General features: G+C 34.3%; 1 protein-coding gene across 5 annotated transcripts in view; it reads right to left on the reverse strand.

Annotated features, from left to right (window-relative positions):
- Nucleotides 1–1,592: 1,592 nt before the first annotated feature.
- LOC149772861 (uncharacterized) overlaps nucleotides 1,593–22,683 on the reverse strand; it is a 28,863-nt gene continuing 7,772 nt past the window's right edge. Inside the window, exons 1-7 of one of the 5 annotated variants that reach the window (XM_089947205.1) lie at nucleotides 15,771–18,528; nucleotides 15,359–15,412; nucleotides 14,623–15,038; nucleotides 12,126–12,230; nucleotides 10,940–11,024; nucleotides 5,191–5,349; nucleotides 1,593–3,787 (exon numbers count right to left, since the gene is read on the reverse strand). In XM_089947205.1, the coding sequence (XP_089803331.1) occupies nucleotides 5,285–5,349; nucleotides 10,940–11,024; nucleotides 12,126–12,230; nucleotides 14,623–15,038; nucleotides 15,359–15,412; nucleotides 15,771–15,960 (915 nt within the window). In that variant the 5' untranslated portion in view covers nucleotides 15,961–18,528 and the 3' untranslated portion in view covers nucleotides 1,593–3,787; nucleotides 5,191–5,284. Of the gene's footprint in view, nucleotides 3,788–5,190; nucleotides 5,350–10,031; nucleotides 11,025–12,125; nucleotides 12,231–14,622; nucleotides 15,039–15,358; nucleotides 15,413–15,770; nucleotides 18,965–22,683 lie in introns of those variants that run through there. The other 4 variants (XM_089947206.1, XM_089947201.1, XM_089947204.1 and 1 more) reach the window with 4 other exon arrangements.

A 22,683-nucleotide genomic window follows, 5' to 3' on the forward strand; every position in this document is an offset into this window, starting at 1 on the left:
CATATTTCAGACCTTCAACCACCCCAAGCTCTACATAACGAGACCCAACATATGGTCACGTACATAAGTGCATTCAAGCAAGAAAGTTATTTGGGTCTATATATCTTTATTAATATACTATATATGAAGAAGTCATCAAATCAAGTGCCCCATTCGTTTGTACTCCAATTAAGTACAGTTTTAGTGTCATTTAATTGCTTTTTAAATTTAAAGACTGAAAATATTTGGCGACATGGTGTATTTATTTGAGAAGAACAAATCACGTGTTTAAATATGTATACACAATGTATTAGCATTCTCGAACTAGGCAAAGTGAAATATCTTTATTCAATCCATTATTATAAGTACGGTTATTTTTCATTATTATTTGAATTAAATTCAGTGGTATGCTTGGATATCCTTATGAAATAAAAGCAAATCAATTGCTCATTAGGAAAGATATGATAATTTAAAATATCATAATTATTGCTTAATGACATACAACTGATAGAGTTATGATTATCTCTTTGTTCCGAGCAGACATGCAAATGTCATAAAGAAGAATGTGTCTGATGCGGACAAACCGTCACAGAAACCGAACTTTTTAAATGTTTACTTAAATGACACAAATATTCCATTGGAAGCAACAATGAGCAAAGTGACCGACCAATGTGCCATTCATTAGTGCTATGTTACGTCATAGCAAACACAGTCCTTGATTTAATATTAAAACATTACCTACAAAGTTTGGATTCTTTCATATAATGGAACCATAGATAAGTGTACCGTTACACACCATACAATAGTAGTGTACATTTGCAATTCATGTTAAATTATATCCTGGGTTTTATTATTTCTGAATTTAACGTTACGCTCGTAAATCTATATTGACAATGAAGATAACGGTCTTTTCAATTCGATTAAAACATATGTAAAAGTAACGACTGCAAACGAATCGTTTAGGAGGTATTCTGATCTAAATGGAAATATTTTATGTTGACTCATGATCAATTGATTTACATTGTTCTTAACATAACTGATCACAACTGTATTACTCGACTCGTGTACTAAAGAAACACTAATGTATGTTTTCTCTACATTTACCATTAAGCCAATATACATTATCTTTGAAATGAATAATAAGAAACGTATTCTAAAAATGCAATGTTTTCCCCAAATAGTGATTTTCATTGTATCAATAAACAGTTTCAGCGTTGTTATTTTCTTTGTTGATCATCAATAGGTCCAATATTACTAACAGTAAAATGTTCTTCCGATTCCCTAGTGTCTCTTGATATATCAACAAGGAACACAGTCTTGCAAACGGGATTTAATTTACGATGACGCATTGCAAAATTCAATGTAATTCGACGGTTCATTTTCCTGTAAGTTCCATTAAGGTTTTAGCGATATTCCACTCCATTAAAGCAAACATGGACAACAGGAGTACTAAATGTCTTTAATGTGCATACAATACACACACATTATATGCTTGTTGAACGAGAATACATCAAACAATTGACACCTGTATCAATGCTTGATTGTACAGCCGAAAAACGTCAATATTTGTGTTCTTGTTACAAAGTTAAAAATGAAAGGAAAAATACTCATAGTGACATTCAGTGTTTATTTGAAGAAAGGAAATATTATGCGAACATTACTTGAAGTTTATTCCTATATCAAAAGTCACACAAACTATTTATTTTCAGGCATTTGATATTTTACTACACATCCAGATATTTCTGATAGACCTCCGAAAGAGGTAACTGGCGATCCAGTATAATTTTTAACAATCGTAAGTAAAGTGTAAATGGTCAATGCTAAGATGCTACAATATCTGCTTATTCCACTTTTAGGTCACTGCTCAACATTGTCTAGAGACTAGAAGTTATAGTTTGCTGCATATATATTCATGTTGGATTTCTCTTATTTTACACAAGAGTCATCAATATATATGCTTTTCTAATAGTGTTTTATAGGTATAAAAGTATTACACTCTTGAAGCTTCCAAATTTATCGCTCAGCATTAAGAGGTTAGTGTTAGTACTGGTCGGCCCGGTGTCAGGATAATGTGACTGGGTGGGACATCATGCTACATGTCTGCGGCATGATGCCCCAGTGCTAGACATCACTATAAACTGCCACACTGCAGACATCGTAGCGATATGACTGAAAAATTGTTAAAGCTACGTTAAAAATCCAAATCACAACACATCACACACATCACTCCAAATTTATCTTAAGATGACCTATCCATACAATATGAAAAATCAAAAAGTAATCAATCGATACCATACGAACAGTATCAAAGAGCAACTTATAAATGTATCATAAGGATACAATTACAATGGTGCTGATAGACATATAACATTTCAGATTGACATTTTTTCCAGATCAACATCTGGTATTTTAAAATGCATATTTTCAACTTCTCTGCATCCTGTATTGATGGTCTCCAGTGCATTTTGATCTTTATATGAAGCGTTTACTACGCCGTAATGCTTTCTTTGCTCGTTGATGCAACGTTCGTCCCAAGTCCAATCACTTCTTGCGATACGAAATATGCTCTCTTGCAGAGAATTTTTATCAACTTCCTTGCAGAAGTCCACGCACACATCGAATCCACCGGAAAAGCAGAGTCCTGTTTTAAACATTTTCTGCAAGGTATCATGTCCTTTCCAGTTATGCAAATAACGATAAGGGATGGACGGTTTTGGTTTTGGAACTCTCTGTTCGTGCGTTGAAATGATATCGTAATATGCATACATTCGACTTCCCTCTAGATAGTTCTCTCCAATGGAATTCAGACTTCTTTTCAGCTTCATTTCATTGAAGTAAAATATGTAATCATTTCTGTGAAACATCCAGATATATTGACATATTATACTGAAGTTTGTGATGGAACTTTTGGCAATTACTTTATAAAGCTCTTCAAAAGACTTGCCTTGAATAGATTCCAAGTACTTTCGCAGTGCTATAACATGCTCTACCTTAACAATGAACGGGAAACTAGAGGCGCATTGTATAGTGTCCCTTGTTTTGAATATTAATGCTGACATTTCTGACGATTGCCTCCATATGTCGTCTTCTAGATCAATAAGCCCAATTATAACTGGTTTGTTATCCTCAAAAAAAAGCTGGCGTGTGACTTTCGTCAGAAACACTGAGTCGGTATATACATAACCGACATACTTTCTCGAAGCAAATCTTTCAGGGTAGAACGTATTTGTTTCCATTCTCTTGTACTCCAAAAGATCGTCCATCAAAGGATCTTTGGGGCTCTGGAAACACACTCTAGGAAAAGGATACTTTCTTGCTAGCACATCACCCTGATTTCGATTATTTGGAGATTTATCATTTAGAATAATAGTTATAGAAACATGTCCCGGCCAGAAGTACCTTAAACTTGGGATAAGTAATTGTTCATAGTAGTTTATGGAACCATGGAAAATGCCTACCAAAATGTCCACTTCGGGAAGTATTTCTTTACTAATGTCAGGTAGGATGTCAGAAGATTTGCAATGAATAACATCTTGAATTTGGTAAGAATTCTCTCTTAAATAGAAGTACTTTGCTGTAAAATAGAAGCTGGTAGGCAGAAGAGCAAAGACTAGGATTTTGAATACGGAAGCAATTTTGAATTTCCGACCACACATCGTTCTGAATTTTGATCTCACAATGTATTAGTTTCGAAATTTAACAACACCTTTATCAATACTTTCTTACATAATAAAGCTGATATGACATCGTTCTCAAATTCTTCTCGAGACACATAGGAGAACCATTTATTTCCAGGTTAGTTAACTTACTGAAAGAAATCAAAACAAAAAGATCAAGAAAAGAAATATATATTGTTACGACGATTAATACAGGCAAGAAGTAGTTGAACGGAAACAAAGATAAAGTAAATACAATAATGATTCTTTTGAAAATAGTGGAAACGACAAAGAAAATTAAACAACGCTTATGATAATTGCGATTTTGGAACTCGTGTAAAATATAAGTTCATAGTCATATACTAATGTACAATGATATCGAAATCAAGATCACATTAATATGTTTTATTTTTACGTGTCCTCTTTCAAAACTAATTTGATAAGATTTTAGTCAAAATATTTATTATGAAGCAGAATCTTTTTGCACTCTGTTCCTGTTAAACTGGTATATTTAGTTCTCAACATTAATATGACGATTAATTAATTGGACACATGTATTACGACTTATACAAACAAGTAAGTTTATATTGGAGCTGAACATATGGATCATATGCACAAAATTGACCACTTGACAACATCACCTAACAGATGCTTCATAATGATAATGACAACAAAACGACGTCAAATTCTCAGGATATATATATAAACGATTGCGATAAATTGATTTATTATATCACGAATGCACTAAATATAATCTAAAATGTGTGTATGCAATAAATACGAATTATACTCATATTATTATATTTGGAAACATTTGCAGTTTGCGATTCTTTTTCTAATGTTAGATAATATTTATGCTAGATAGGATACTTTGAACGTGAATGAAAAGAACTGACAAGTAGCAAGTACAATGCTACACCTGTACTGATATCACAATATGAGCTAATTATATGCATTCCCCATTGTTCACATGGGTGAAACGTTTCTTGGAGGAATCATTAACTAATGTTAATATTTATAAAGCATTCCTTTCAATTCCTCTCTTGCATTATTTGTTTTCACTTCTGGGTTGGTACTTATTGTGATTTGTACCACATCCATGTAGTCAAATGCAAACAGGCTCCTTAATAATCATTAGCATAAGCACACATAATGACAACAATTAAAGTATACGTAATATATATCGACATTTGTTGAAAGCAACCACATGAAATGTCAAATGAAACTAGATTTGGTTCAGATGAAAATACTATTCTTTCCAAACAGTTTTGCTGACCACAGTCTGCATATTTTGCAAATGTAGTTATTTCCCATTGATGCAACTGGCACTGTCGAATAAATGAACCAATAGGTCATTTCTAACATGTTTTTTTTTTTTAAATACATTTTCTGATCCCAGACTGACTCATAATTCAACCAATCTTTCTGCATCATACATACATTTATTGCTTACATAGACAAAGTAACTGGTTAAGAAAAAAAAAACATTCTGAAAAGATACGTAGCTCATGCATCTGAGAATTAAATGAAAGAGCAAAGAAATTAACGTACTTACCAGTTATTCAAAACGTCGAAACATTTTAAAATCATTGTCGCAAATGAGAGCAGGCGTCCGCAGTAATGCCACGAATTCCCAAATGTCTCCTTGGTTACACACCTATAGACGTAGCATCAAGCTGTAGGAGACAAGAAGGCGCAATGAACTGAGCTGACGCTGTAATACAAAGAAAACGATATTGAGGACAACATACACAAGTTTTAGAGAATATTATAGGAGTAAATATTAATTTGTACACGTTTCAGATCATTGTATATAAATTATTGTTTTGACTGCATGTGTAGTAGTGTTAAGTATACAGTAAAATACTTTTAATGCACTTTTAAAGAACATAACAACTTGTAACTATTGTAAAGTCGCTCTCTTGTTAGAGTTGCCTAAATCCTTTCCCATTCTAAGTCAGCTCTATAAGAAAGGGAGTAGTGTACACATATATTATATTTAAGACCACGAGGGATTAATTGTCATGATATCTACTTGATAAAACAGTATATAACATGCTTCTGTTAGGCGGAGGTTTCGAAAAAAGTATCATTTTGATAAGGCAGACATAACACGTGCAGCCCCAATGCATAATTTGTAATATCCATTTCCACTGATTTCACTGTTAGGAGCTCTTCCTGTCATTGACGAAACTTTAAGGCGATTTGATTTGTGTATCAAGTAAAGTAGCTATGGGTATGCAGATAATAGAAAATATATTTTTCTTTCATATGCCTTGTTTACTAAACAAAATTAATATATATTTACTTTCAAAATGTAATGCTTTATTATTCATGCTGAAGGTTTGTCCTTATTTAAGGTAACTAAATTTCTGAAACTTTACTTTTATTTACAATTGTGAAAAAGCTAACTACAATTGTGTAAATCGGAAAATGTTTTACTTAAAATATTCTTCCATTTTGTCTGATTAAATGCTTTTCTTCTTTCTTAATCGGTTTCTTATGGTTAAATTATTGAATGAATACATATCAGCCTAGTCCAAATGAGTCTTTCTTTACACCATTTCAAATTTGAATGTAATACTGAACAATATTAGTTTCGTTAGCAATGCGCTTTTGTCCTTACTACAAATGTGCTGTCAACGCGGTGGACAGTGTTGACACCACACTTATGGCTGAAAACTGAATAAACGAATCGTTCTCATGCAGCGTGTTCCGCCATTCGTGAATTGCATGGTAAGCAAAATTTGAAAGAAGCCACCGTCTGTGAAGATGTTTTCAAGCCTGTTGCTCTTCGTATCGCATGCAGTGTGACCCATATATCTTCCTGCAATCGCATAGTGTTTGTTATATTAGTTCGTCCATATTTATTTAAAATAAATAAATCCATTTGGGCCGGATCGAATATAAGTTAGTGGTTTTTAAACTCAGCATAGATTTGTTTGTGCCTCGACCGACATCTTGACCGTGTTTGGGAACGAAAATTGTGAAAAAGAGGTTAAATTGCCTAACGTTTGACATGATCGAGTTCCTCACGGACTGATTTGCATCTTCGCATCGTTAAGGGGGTGGCTTTGCTCAGCCATTCAGTCTGATAATTGTAGCATTAAAGCCAATTGTAATTACATGTATGGGGGTTTTACTTTGGAAACAAGGTGGATGCGTAAGTTTGAATTTAACTTAGTATGACTGCATGGTTAATTGCTCAAATATACAACTGAAAGAGCTTAAATTACTATCCCTAGATCCAAATGGAGGATATGTGATAAAATGCATTAAAGTAATAATATCTAATTCTACTGAGACTTGAACCAGGGTTACGGCACCATCCACGTCTCCTACACGTAACAACCACAATCTACTTTCAATTAAACACTAGTGATGCTGATGTAAGAAGTTATGTGTGACTTGGCTCACAACCGATTTTCAACATATCATGCTGTCTCGTCTGTATGCGGAAACGTTTGGGAATGTTGGTTTCCTCGGCCGACTGGAAAGACTATGCATATTTTCTGTGGAAAATACGATTTAAGTTTTCATATATGTTTTGTGAACAGTACAAATTCACTTTATTATAATTTCATGTCGTCAGCATTGTATCACAGTTTCATATCCATTTCGTGAATATAACCGGTTAATGTCTATAAAATAGACCAGGGCAGTATCACATCTGTTACATTAATATAATACTATTATATGTGATGTTCGTTTTGTGCAGAAGATAACGTGTACTGCATGATATAAAAAGGAGCGGAGAAATTCTCAATCCTTAATTTAGAACTCAACGTATCATGTGTTTAGTAGTAGTTAGTGCGATTACAGACCATGTGTAGACAATATTTATTTTACTAGTATCTAATTTGTGTACCAGATAAACCCTCAATTGTCTAGCGAAGTGGTATCAGAATTGCACGTGTCAAAATATGTCAGTATTCAATTTTATATTCAAGTCAATATATATTGTATATAAATATAGTGTTGATAAGAGATCATTGTCTTTTCACAGATCTTAACCTAACCCGGTATATCTATTTCACGATTGATGTACAGTAACAGAACATTAGACGCCAATTTCAGCCGAGTTGTATGTTTTATCATACATGCTTTTGTACTCACACCCACAATACTGACATGTCTAGTCTAAATGTTTACAGCGGTAATAAATTGATTCTTCTATTTATCTTTTGTGCAGAAAACACCTTTACAGTTTCTTCAAATCCATAGCACATGAAAAACTTTCCGCTTGGGTTGACCTGCATTCGTGGTTGGGAAACAGTTGTATGAACTATGTAGTTGGCAGGTTTATATGATCTTGATTCTGAAGCCATACTACGTGTCAATTTGTGATATTCTCGTTGTAGCTCTCCCTGAAAGAGACTGCTGACATAAGTAACGAAGCTACTCTGTGTTTTGGACGTTTACTTGCAGATACCGTTGGTCTCTTTGTTTAGAAAAACACATCCACGTAGCTGAAACAATCCACAAATGAACTGTTGTACGAATGCTAGTTCAATAATAGAAATAGGATGTAAAATATTATTGTATATTGACTTTGTTCCATCTGTTTCTTATACATAATTGGATCTTTAGCTTTATGTCAAATACTAACTCTGCTCTGTTGTTCTCGAGGATTTAAAAAAATGGTCTGGAATTCTAATTATATCTCTAGCTTTGTATCAATGTAAATACAAACTAGTGACATTTCGGATTTTATTTAAGTGTTATGTATCGTTTATAGCACAAAGAGAGCACATGCCAAGCTCAAATGAAATTGTGTTCTGCAGGTCGACGTACATTTCACCGTCTTTCTTTAAACAGTAATGATTGACACATTTTGTTTCCTTCTATCCATATACTATTTAAAATATCATTCTCATCATGCAGGTGAATATTATTTGACCTTCTTGTAGACTAACTAGCATTCGTCTAATAAACCAATATGGTTATACATGTATGCGAGTTATAATGCTTATAATCTACAATGTAATGGTTCATATCCAAAGCTGAAGAAGATGTCCTATGCGACGTTGGCTATTCGATTTCGTTTAACGCCGTGTAAACAAATTATGCCTTGTCACTAGCAAATAACGAAAATCTTAAAACTAACTTCTAAGCATAACTCATGGCAGCCTCTATCGATCCTTGTCCCTCTTCGAAATATATAAAATAGCTCGAACCTTACCGGTACGTTACCTAGATTAAGTTTTTTCAACAGTTATATGACTAAAGTTATGCCAAGGAATTGCTTAAGCTACATGTGCGTATCGACCTCATTATGCAAGGACTTTTAGAGTAACATTGGTCTATTTTATTCAAGAAATCATAATAGTAATGATTGTTATCAAAATTATATTCCGAATGATTACATAAAAGACATGTAAAGATCAAGGCAAACACTTTGTATATTAAAAACTTAACAATTCATTAAACGCATACGAAAAATAATTTGATTTTCTCAGTTTTATTTGAAGGTTAGCTATATTAAACGACCCTACAAGGTAGCGAAATATTGTTCCGGACTGGCCTGACCTTAAACAATGTTTATTCCAGTTTTGTTTGTTATAGCAAGGGCTTACATTCGAGGCACACCATATCTGTATGTGATGTTAGTTTTCACACGTTTGTTTCATGATCCTCGCATAATCGGACTGACTACTCTTATTTATTTTGGCAAGTTTATTTCTATTCGAGTCTACATATAATGAACCATACTACCAAAAACAAGATGTTATGCGCCTTTGTATTTAGGATGCTTTGAGTTTGAGAATACAAACATTTTAATAGAATGGTTGTTTCTCAGTTCTGTTTAATTTCGAACGTTTAGGAGGATGTTTATAATAATTACACACACAAGTGTTTGTCTGTGCATGTCTTTGAAATGTTATATTTTTTAATTTTGTATTTGTGTTATATTCACGTAGCAGGATAGTTATTCTTTAATGTAACGGTAAAAAAGCATTATTTACAAACTGAATAATTAACATTTTCTGCCAAAAAATACAGGCTTTTTGATACTATCGTACTCACAGTTGAGGCCCATTTAAAGTTCTTCTGGCTTAGAGAGACACATTTCTTGTTAGTTGCTTAGCTTGTGAAAATGTAAATATTCCCTAAGAACAGTTTTTCATTTCATGATATAATGCACAGACATGGTACTAGTATTCAAACATGAAACAGCTGTAAGAGGTTGGAAAAACAGCGTTATTGCTTCCGCCAGATGTATTATATTGAAGATGCGGAGCTAGCAATTTTCCGAATGTTATTGCTAAAATAACATACATGTGCTGTCTTATCCTCAATCTTTAAAATAATTTGAATAGTCACATAATCGAATCCAGTCTTCAAGATCCTGATTCCTTGGTCCTAAGGCATGTTTAATAGGAATAAAAAGACTACTTACTCACAAAGAATCATGTTGTGTTATTTCATACCAAAATGATGGTGATTAGTGAAATATGATTACTAATTTAGATAACTTTTAGCAATACAGAGAAAATTCCTTACGATCCAATGCTTGTTAACAACACAATATTTCTGCGGATAAAAAGAGGAAGTCTAAGTTATTTGGAGAAACTAAAATGAGCAATATGTTTATAAGCGTTTCTTGCGGAGGGGCTGTAGTATTGTAGGTGGGTAATAAGAACTCAAAGACCAAAAGCCTTTGTTATCGACTAAAATTAATACTTTACACACATTTATCACCCAGTTAACAAAATTAATGATTTAAACCGAAAGTCACTATATACATCTGAAACTTTATAAGAATACGTACGTCATTTACATGTACAATGCAATTAAATAGTTGACAAAGAGAGAGATGACAACTGAGCTAGAATAGATGAGGTCACAAATATTAAGCGCTACTGATGACGCCTTTGATTTTAATTCCTTTTGTCTCAAAAAAAGAAAGTACTTCATTTCATGTGCTCGGCGAGCCATTACTAGATTATCTGGAAAAATAACAGGTTCTGTACGTCCAAATAGGCGCCACAATATTATACCTAAGACAGCTTGATCGAATCTCTGACAAGAACCTAAACTAGGTTTATCTGGACAACCAGTTAGTTTGCTAGAACGATGATTAACCATGCATCCAAATGTTAGTGCACATGACACCCATGGGCGCATGATATATTCAAGAGTAAAACTTGACCTTCGGATTATAACTCCACCACCACCCGGTTCACTTGTGTTCGTGAACAAACAGGGGTCTTCTCCTAGAAACTCCAACGTTTCTGGATCTACATGATCACCGATTGTGTACTTAAATTCAAAGGAAGCTATTCCGTTCGTATCAACCTTACTTATAAGGTCTTGAAAAAGAGAAGTGTCGATAAACCTTAAAGATGTATCCAGCCAAAGTACGAACCCATATTCTTTCAAGACGGTCTGAAATGAAAATAATATATATATATATATATATATATATATATATATATATATATATATATATATATATAGATAGATAGATAGATAGATAGATAGATAGATAGAGAGACAAAGAGATAGAGAGATAGAGAGAGATGACAATATAGATTATGTGTGTGCTTCTCTGTTCGTGCGTGTGTGTGTCTGCGTGTGTGGGTGAATGTGTGTATAGTGTGGGCATTGTATAATTGATATATAATAAGATATCCATTTCTTTTGTTTAAAAGGTAGACAGCCTTGCCGAATTTCTTTCTAATTAAAATGGTATACAAATAGTGGTATTTCCAAGGTGCAGAATACATACTGGGCATGAAATTTTTATTTATATCACATACAAATACACATGTAAACGTTTCGGATGTAAACATGAATGCAATCATAAATAAAGAAAAAAAAACCTTGGCATGACTAAGTACAAGGAAAGTGACAAGGTTGCCAATATATCATTGGCACGTATGAAGTGTGGGGAATAGACCTTGCGAAACGGCGAACAAGCAGGAAGTAATTCTAACATTTAAAGATATTTCTCTTATTCAAAGCCATCGTTTTGTTTCACGTACTATTGTTACTGACCATATGAATCCTGTTTCGTTATTAATAGTCCATATTTCTCCCTACCTCTTCTTGTTGGTCCATTATGCACATATGTGTGTGAGAGGGAGAGAGATGCATACGTAGATAAGATTTTATCTGTCTCTCTGTATATTTATAAATAGAGAGAGAGATTGAGAGGTGTGGGGATATTTTGTGTTCGGGGTAGAGAGTGACTGTGAAGAAGTTCGAATGAAACATACATTTCTAACATTTTTAAATTGTCACTTGAATATCGATTTATATTCACAATGATAAACAATAAGAATTATTCAAGTGGCTTTTATTAGAACTTAAATTACAATCGTATATTTTGAAAGTCTTGGAATATGCTGGTGAGATTTCAGAACTTTATAAAACGTATGTCCGATCACTATTTTGCCTCCAATGAAGTGGATAAAAATGAAACATTCAAACTTAGTTTACAATAAAATACTAGAAAGGAAATAGAGCAAAACTGTATCAAATTACCTGTATTATTAGTGGCTTCCATGCAAAGCCTTGTAAATATTTCACATGGCTTGGATATAAGTTAAAAGGAAAGTTTCTGATCTCACAATCACAGTATTGTTCTAGCTGCAATAAAAGAAATACAATAAATCTTAAAGTCCAAGTAAATATTTGTGTTAGAAATGTTTTTCAAACTTTATTGATTTTTCCTTTTGAATCTGCAAGTTGTCACCAAAACGGGTAACACGTTATATTAAAATGACATGACTTTATTTTTCGATTTTCGAAAATACAAAAACAACACATTCACTGCTACGTTTAATGGGTGGTGGATATCTTTGTGTGGCAGCTCTTTACCACAGAAATGGATGGACTATCATGTAAATAAGTTAGAAGGATATTCAATACCGACAACTTCACTTATGCGGATCGTCATGAAACTGTAAACATCCCAGACTTATTTAACATGTGAAATGGCAACACAGTGAGTATGTATTTATAGGTCAGTGCATTTATATGGGAAAATATGAATGAATGTTTTGGATGGAATACTGCACGACCTTGGGAGTGCAGTATATCCTTCCGACAAAACGAGTTCATAGTTTTTAATACAAATGCAATAACCTTTTTATTACATGCTCATTTGTTTCATTCTATCTTAGGCTTAATTTACATAAACAAAATACACTACACGAAACAACGTAAATGAATGTATGCCGCATTCCAAGCTAAATACACAAGCGCATATTTATCATTACACAAATCAACATTATTACAGCGCACATAACTCCGCCTAGATAAATTTGAACTTAGTCGCGAGCTCGACATAAAAGATTGAAATTTGGAGTCATATTGTGAATGAATGTGCATTGCAACAACTTTTCCGTTTGATCTGGAATGAATATATTTTGGTATTTTCCTCGATTCTAGGAAATTTCGTGGTTATGGACTTGATTTATATGTGACAATTCCACATGAAATGCATGAGATTGAAGAAGCTAGGGAGAAGCGTGATGACATCTGCAAATGTGTTTCTGTTTCTGTCATTGAATGTTTGAAATCATAATGTGGGAAACTTATGAAGTCTTTCATTTGCAATTATCATAAAGACGCTGTGGAATTTTGATGCTTATTTCATTTTGAGTGCAGTAAGGAGGATGTAATTGCGCTTATAATCGAACTTACAGTACAATTTCGAAATGTGTAATCCAGATTGAGAACCTATGACATGGCTCATGTAATTCGGATTTGCAGAATTAAGAGAATACATTTTGAGGATATTAAGGATGTAAACTGTAAGTACATTTTATTTTGCCATTCTTGTCACCAGCTAAAGAAAAGAGTATAATACTTGTCACTTATATGTTATTTGTAAGGACATGTTCTTGCGTCTGTTGTATAATCCAGCTAGCCTAAATCCGAAACATTGTATCAACGCGGAATGTGCCAAAGCAGCTGGTATGTGGGAGTCCACGAAACAACTGTTTTAGTTCATTCAGAAACAAATTTAAACAACCACAACGTAAAGAGCCTATTACGTGAGTGTACATGATTTGTATACAAATCAAAAGTGCTGGCATCTGCGTCCATTGTTTGTTTACAATAGAAAGTAGTTCCTTTATGCACGTGAATGATATATGTGTATTGTCGCGCGGGTTCAATATCGGGTAATACTGCACGATTCCGACAATATAAAGTTAACGGGGAACAAAATGAGCATATAATTAGTATGTTTTCTGTTGAATGAGGAAAAGTTTAATTTGCTACGTAATGCAAATATGTAAGTTTTGCATGTTATCATGGTATTTGTCTCAATAGTTCCTTTTAATGTGTATGTATGCTAGTTTGTCTTTTTTTGAGTCCACATGGAACAAATTTAAATGACAAACTCCTTTGAAAATCGTTCAAAATAGTATTCCATGAGATGGCACAATTTTATTCTTCTTCTTTTAGAAAATGAAAAACATAAACATACATGGTCGAACAAATGATGTGCAACTGGGATGGGTAGGAGTCCTGTACATTAACAATAGATGTGCTAGCATTTAAAAAGTTTAGGAAAATATAAAAATTCGCTTTTATTACACCGAGTGTTGGCAGTGCAATATGTAGTGCATGTAGTTTGGCGCACTGCTTTAACAACAATGTGTATCTTATCATGCCGGATTTTAAACCCATTCAACCCAAAAATGTGGATGGGGATCAATACGAAAACATAGTATATTCTTGGTATATGGGCCACTGTGAGTACCAAATACTATTTTCGTCCACAACACCGCTTAATTGGTTGTCAAAATATTTATACGCCGAACTGGAAAAAGTGTGATGGTAAGTCAATACAATTATGGGTATGTTTGAGTGACAAGCTTATGACATGAGCCTGATACTGGTACATGAGAAACGGAACTTTTCAAGACATCTATAGGAATTCAAATCCATGGATAGAGACCAACCGTAGTTCAGTAAACATGTGTTTGCAATATGGTTTCAATTAAATAGAAACATACATAAATATTACCTCTTTTCTTTGTGAGTGGTCCAATCCGAGATCATAGTATATCAATTTCGGAAGTTTGTAATTATCCATGAGTGTTGTTTTAATGCTGTATATAAATGCTTGAGATTCTAAGAAATGGTTTGAAGAAGCACCCGTGACAACAACTGGAACATCAGGTGGCACAAACGTTTTGTATGGCTTTAGTAAGCCCAGTTCTTCCAGATACGAGCAAGACACTCCGAGAGGATAGCTCTGAACAATGCGCATATTTTCCTCTTTGACTGGATTAAATTTGCTTTCAGCCCAACAACTTAAATGTCCAGTTATTTTGTATTTTTCGTATGTCCATGATACGGGAAATTGCTTCTCTTGTCCTGTCCCTTTCTTTTGAAAGTGTCTCTGTAAAGCTGCGTGAAAGGCATCGAAATGATTCGTTTCTGTTTAAAAAACAATGACATCACTTAATACATGTTTTTTCAAGCACTTGTGCAAGTATAATTTCATAAGCACCTCTAACTAACAATGTAGTACTACCCATTACATTTGATGTTTGGTCATAAGGCTTCTGAAGAAAAATACATTTATGAAATTCGAAATTAATAAAACATACTTGTTGCAGTTTGTTAATTTGCATACAATATACAACTAGTTTCCTTCGCGAGATCGCTATACTATTCATATTTCACATTTGTCAGTATGAACGTTACTCACTGTAGTGCACCAAAACTACAAATAAAAATAAAAATAATAAATTTACCATTTTCAATGAACTGTGCCTTGCACTTCAAAGAAACAAAGTTGTACTTCAGGACTGAAAAAAGAGAAAAAGTTACAGATTGGAACGTTTCCTTTTTCTAGTGTTTCACAACAATATTTACAGACGTTCTCATTCCGAGTCTTATTCTTTGAAAAGACTCGCTTCGTACTGCTGTCATTCTATTAAAGCAATGGTTATTTCTGAATTATATGCAACCCTTAGTAAATTATTATATCTTTATTAAAACAAATACAACGAAAGAACAACAGTTATATTGTCCGAAATATTATTTCAAGGCAGCGATCTAGAAACACAAGTTACCGAATCAAGGAAACAAATCTGCCATTCGCAAAAGCAAACTTAACTTTTATATAATACTAAGCTTGAGAAGCTTTTATTTGATAACACTCACCTTTGACAAATAGTAGAATGAACAATATAAATGACAAGAGAACATAACATCTCTGTCTTCTATTCATGACGCTTTCTTCTCTGGATATCTGTAACGACCCAGGTAGCAGGTAAAACGGAGTGACGTATATGTTTACCTGGGATGGATAGAGAAATATCGTTTGGTGAGATACGCGAAAACACGTTGGCATGGATTATCTTTGATCAAACCCCTGGTGAAAGCCTAGAGTGGCGAATCTCCTCAAAGCGCCTCCATATTAAGCATTTCAACGTCATACTTTTAACCATCTATCCATAAATAAAACGTTTTTCATGTTTCGCGCTTATGCCTCCGACCAACATTATAAGACATTCCAAACCACCCACGGTTATAACCAAGAATTAAAACTTTTATTCCAGACGATTTCTATTACATTTACAGAAGGCTACCTGAATACAATTTCAAGCATGACATCATCATCAACATATTTATAAATAGATGACAATAAAGGTCACATTCAGTAGACTTTCATGGAATTTCCAAACATTATAATAATTTACAGCATTACAAACTGAAAATGAAGTTGCATTATGTATACATATAAAGATAAATAAATTATTTATCTTCATTACACAAATTTTAATCTGGTGTTTCTGTCGTATTTAAATGATATTCTTGTCATAACAATTTTATATACTATTTTGAAATTTAAAACAATAATTGAAAACGTTTCAAAAACGATATCTTAACGCATAATGATGTAATTAATTATATAAAGATAAGGTGATATATGTATATAAATGTATACTGAGTTTCAATGATCATATCTGTAAGTTACAAGGTGCTAATATATCTCCTGAGAATATTCTTCTTGTGTAAACTTTCCAATGTTAGAATATATAAACAAAAACTATGTAATTCAACACCTTGCTTTGCGCATATATGTTAAACTGATTTCACACAGAGTTAATGTTGACATTCCCTACATATGTGATGATGCTGTTGCGTTCAGACTATGACATGTATGTATCTAACAATTAGCAAAAACTGACTCCTTGCATATTTTGCTCTTTTAAAATTGGAAACAAACGAAATTTATTATCACTTTGGAACTTGCTGAGTAGATCAAAATCCTTAGTCTGTCTTAGTTATCAAGATCTAAGTTACTGCGCGAACATACATTTTAATCTGAATATGAGAAGAATGATCTCTAAGTCATCCTTTTATTGTATAAATATGAATGTCCTTCTTTCAGGCAATCATGCTACATGTATTGCCTAAACGAAAGCACATTGTTTAACAATAATAAGATAATATTGGGATGCTCAAACCAACGAGTCGACATTTGTAAAGATTTTCATTAGCGTGTATTATAGTTAATTTAAAAGCCTTTCATCCCTATGATTCCTGTATTAACTGTAATTATTCTAGATAAGGGAGGGACTAATATCTCAAAGGTATTTTTGTTATACCTCTCATTACACCTCTTTATTCGTGGAAAATGAAATACTCGATTGCTCCTAATTTGGCTACTTTTTCACTTCGACAATTATGAACATCATAAACTTTTCATTTTATGTCTTGCACTAAATGCTTTATTTTAGGTAACTATGTTATTATTAATTGTTCATATCGCTTTTAATTATAAACTAAACTGAACTATAGCAGAAAAAAACGTACTCATTGCATGCGCGAAAAGTTCAACTATGTGTATAACAAAATTGTATCCTTTTCTCATTGCTATGATGAAGCACGAATAAACATCAAACAATTGCAAATGATCACGATGTTCAAAGGATATCATCAATGCATGGATTGACATCGACAATGGTTTATCCATACATATGATAAATGTGATGTTCATCAACACGTGTGAGTGCACTGGATTGTCGCATCTATCATGGTATTGACTTTAATGTTTAATATATATAATACTTTATCTTTTGACATCGCATGATATGAGCACAATATAATTCCAATCCATAATGCAATGGAGGTTTCGGTCAAGAAAGTTTCTATCCCTCGCGACCTTGTTGGTCAAGAACCTCCTGAGCATTATATCGAGTTAAACAGTATAATTTCTCGAACCAATGGGACCAATGACCACATTAACCGGGTTATATAACCCAACAGAACTCAACTAATCCAGTTAATAGCTAAATTACAATCAAAGCGTCATCCAGTCTTTAGCACGTTTGAATGCGAACACATGCATGCACATTTCGCATGCATACACACGAACTTACTTCGTTATACATTACAGTCTGTTATTAATACGACTGTACGAGATTGTTTATGTGCGTGTGTGTGTCTGAGACTTGGATTTTTAAAGTAGCTTTCACAATTTTTCAGTCATATCGTTACGATGTCAACAGTATGGTAGTCAATACTTATGTCTAGCTCTGGGGCATCATGCCACATACATGTCCCACTCAGTCACATTATCCTGACATCAGGCCGACCAGACCTACCACTAATCTCTTAATACTGAGAGCCAAGCGAGTCAGCTGTTAGTACCATTTTCGTGAGTCTTGGATATGACTCGGTCGGGGATCAAACGCATGACCTCCCGCTTCCTCTAAGCCAACGGAGCGGTTACGAGATTGTTATTAGGATAATCACGTTCATGTATGATTCTGTCTCCAACACGAATAATCGTATTGCATTATAAAGTATACAACATTTCTCGTCATAAAGCGCATTCATCATACAATTGAATTGTACTTGTCTGCTCAGCTATAACATATCTAACTTAAAAACGGATCATTCGGTACTATAGCATGACATTTTGTGACGTCTGTACGACTTGGTAGAATACAGTTTGAAGCATCCAAGATAATAACAAATTTCATCACTTGTAGTGGATAACATGGAATAATACAATATGAATTATTTCATTCCTCAATAGCTGAAGGTTGCTTCCTGAAAATGAACAGTTTTCTGACAAGACATCTGCATTTTGACCATTATAAGTACTATGGTTGTTGTAAAATCTACAGCCAGAGAAATTGGGGAAGCCCCCTCCCGGCCAGCTCTATCCCTCATACATAGAGTACATCAGTGAGCAGAAGTCGGTAATTCAAAATCGCAAAGGTTAAACAATATACATCCGGATAATGCTGTAGTAAGCAAGGAAACCTCTCTAAATTTTGTCAGTATATTAGAGCAAAGTATTTTTAGGCGCACAGTACTTTGACATAGGTTCAGTGCTAAAAGCTTGTCATTGTACTTACTTTCATTCATTTCTTGAAATTATAAATATCAGTAAATTATTTGATCAATAAGTGCATGAAAAATGTGGCAAAGACAAAAACTCGAGGAGTCTACCCATATTATGAATTGACATCATATGAATCATTGATCTATGTCTCGAGATCTCGGATAGCAATATAATTAATTTAATCTATGATGTGCTTCATAAGAAGGACGTAGTAGATATTTATGTAACATTTAATGTTGCTAAGATTAATTTTTGAATAATATAAATAACTGCTACTATATTCTTGTGACACTCAAGGTACCGACTCATAAGATTAAGTTCGTTGTCTAGCACTCCTTATATTTTCCAAAGTGAGAATATTAACTACGCATTCCAGATTAAAGTTGATACGATATTATAAAATGCATTAATTCTCTTTGAATTGCATCGCTGCATTGTATACACACAGAGCGGAAAAAATACGTAGTATGAAAGTAGGGCGTTTGTATTTTTGGTCCCTTATGGGTCATTGCCACCTGTCCTTGACTCAACCCCCAAGACAAGTTAAGCACATCGTCGACCCATTAATGTTTAGTAATTTTAATTTTGCACACACGTTAGCCAGTCTTGAGGGCACATCATCGGATTGATGTCAGTGCCTCAAAGGGTTCCAAAAAAGGTAAAATAATCAGTCTTTCTTACCACTCCGTGTAAAGATTGTAGAATGAAATGTCGCAGAGTGTACATATTTCAGGCAAGCATATGGTACCGATTAACATACGCTGGTAGCAGAGTCAGGCAAATGAATGTACTGGTTAGCAGTTAAAAATGTTTTCTATCAATACTTTGGCTTTTTGTTTCCATTTTCTGCCTGTAAATCAACGCTATTTCTTAGTTGTGCTAGTCATTGTATTTGATTTTCAATTTCTGCTAAAACATTTCAAACTCAGCCGCACTGATTAAGTGTTGTCGATTGCAATTGAATCAAAAATACTGGTCGTATTGAAACTGCTTTGCGTGGTCGCAGGCATTTCAATATAGGTGGATATTACTGAATGCAGTCTCATTGAAATATATTTGCTCACATAACCAGAGATACTGGTTACTATCGATAGAGCTCGGATATTAACACCGACTGGTGCACCTGTGGTCGTGATTCTAGTCACACCAAGACCAACTATATGTTAAACAGCAAGAACGCAAAAAGCATCAACTACCAAATACACGCATTTGTATTTCACGCTGATCAGCGCGGTTATGTTGGTAATTTCATTTTGCAGCTGTTGTTCCTCTTCGATTATTCACGCCGGTAAGATGGAATGTATATCATAGTTCTTCTATTATTAATACAATCGCGTATTTTAATTGCACAATAGGCAGACCTTGCTTATTCACATAACAGTAATCAATATCAGGTACAATATGCACAGGCACGACTAAACAATTATCTTTTGGAACTGGTGGCATTGTGATATAGTTATAAAAACCTTCGCTTCGGGAATATATAAAGCTGTGGCTATTGTGCTTCCTGTTGGTTTGGCACCCCTCTCAATCAAAAACACAATTATTATGCCAGGACCATGTATATCTAAATATTGTTTTAGCCTAGTATGTGTTACCCAAACAAGTGTGTCCTTGTTGTTGAGTAACAATCGAGGTCTTTCTAGTCTCTTAAGCATGTGCGATTATTTAAAGCCTCGAGTTGCTTGTAGTAGATTAGGATGGTGCTAGCTATCAATTTATACTTGTCCCATAACAGGATTTTATCTGAGTGCATGCGAGGGTCTCGTAACACAATTTTGGGTTAGATATTCCTCGATAAGTGTAGCAGAATTATTATCGACATTAACACCCTCAGTCAGCTGGTCCTACACCCCTTCGTTGGTAAATTCTGCAAGATCACAACACGCCGTCAGATTCCATTACCTTTACACAATGACAAAAACGAATCATGAACACAAACGTTAGGATAAATATTGAATCTTTCAAATATAATTCATTTCAAGCAACTAATGATGCTGAACATGGAACTGAGTAGAATTGTTTACCATAGATTGGTTCCGAAAAGTATCCTGATAATTTGTTTCACAGCCAAGATGGAAGCAATCATTTTGTTAAAAATTATTAATTTACCCACTCAGTTTTAATTCCAGTTTTGATAAACAAGTATGATTCAGATTTGCACAGCTTTAAGATGTGTTTGTTAGGATGAGCACAACCAGTTCCATCAATACGACTTAAAAGACGTCGGTCATTTCCAATGTGCAAATCAGATTTTTCTACTCCTCCATTGATTAAGAATCCTATGATTTGGAACCCTAATGTTAGTACACGAAGTGGTGTGGGCAAGCTAGCGATTGGATTATTTATATATTGTCTAATTACAATATTACCAACAAAATTATAGTCTCGGGTAAGCGCGAACAATTCACCGCTGTTTTTGATTCCACCATTTTCAGTGACCTGAGCAGAAGTTTGTTTGAGACAGCTCCTGTCAATTTGAAATAATATCTTGAATGTTAACATTAAACGTATTCAATTTAACCTTTTTAAAAATCACATTCTCATCTGAACCGACATCTACAACAACACGACTAGTAACTCAGACATATCCTCTCTGGTGGCTAACCGGCTCAGATTTACAGCAGCACCGAGTCGTCCAGTTAAGTAACGTCCGTAAATATTAAGATACATTGTTGAATACTATTGCAAGTCCTTTATTGTGAATCAATACGTGCTTGCGGTATCGGTGAACGCTCCAGCACAAGCAACGCTTCAATTGCAAGGTAACCGTAACTGAACTTAAACTGGTGAATTTGAATAAAACTGGTATCGTCCACCCACTAATACGCTGGGATAAATAACTTCAACTGACGGTGCAAGTCCACACGAGACAAAATACAAACTATGCATATGTGACCCAATGATTGGTGTCAGTTTCACGCTGGGGTTTGACATAGATGCAAGTTCATCTATCAACAAAACAACACGAAAATGTTCGACGGAATTTGTAATTGCAATTGCGATTAGATCAAGATTGGTTAACAGACCGGTCTACCACGCGATCTTCTGTGACCTCTTAATCAAAGACCTCTGTTTGAGGGTTTCAACGTCTCGTGCCTGGTAATTGAAGGCCTCCTGCTTTGTTATAAGGCCGTGAGAGGATTAGCTTCATAAACCCACCTTTTCTTAGGCATTTCAGCCTCAGTTCCGACATCCCCCAACTCTACAGCTTTTGCTAGATCCGCTGCTGCCAACAGTGCTAAAATCGCTGCAAGGAATGGAGATATTCCACCGGTCGTTCGCAGTTGTGCTACCTCTGAATTGGATAGTTTCAATGTTAATAATGTGTTATTGTGTTTGGCCACATTATGCTGCTCGAGCTGTATTTGGTCATCCAGACGGAGACAGTTAATATTGCCTGAGAAAGTTTCAGTTTGACCCAACAATTGTTTTTGAATGCGTGATTTGTTTTCGCAAGTTGATTTTCATTAAGACCGACCTTTACTTGATGATATGCAACAGGTTTAAGTATGAATTCTTCACATTTTCTACACCCGCATCGATGGCTCTCATTCGGCGAGCATCACCATCAAACGAGAAAGTCTTGCCTGAAAGTATCACAGAATAACATGTGTAATTAGCACTAGCTGGAAACACTCATGCATGAAAATGCATATCGACAATGGACTGTCTGAACAACTCTAGTGTTCCTGTGAAGAGTAATAAATCGGG

The sequence above is a fragment of the Sinohyriopsis cumingii genome, unplaced genomic scaffold, assembly GCF_028554795.1.
Source record: "Sinohyriopsis cumingii isolate HCF-2022 unplaced genomic scaffold, ASM2855479v2 utg001097l, whole genome shotgun sequence".
NCBI classification, from domain to species: Eukaryota; Metazoa; Mollusca; class Bivalvia; order Unionida; family Unionidae; genus Sinohyriopsis; species Sinohyriopsis cumingii.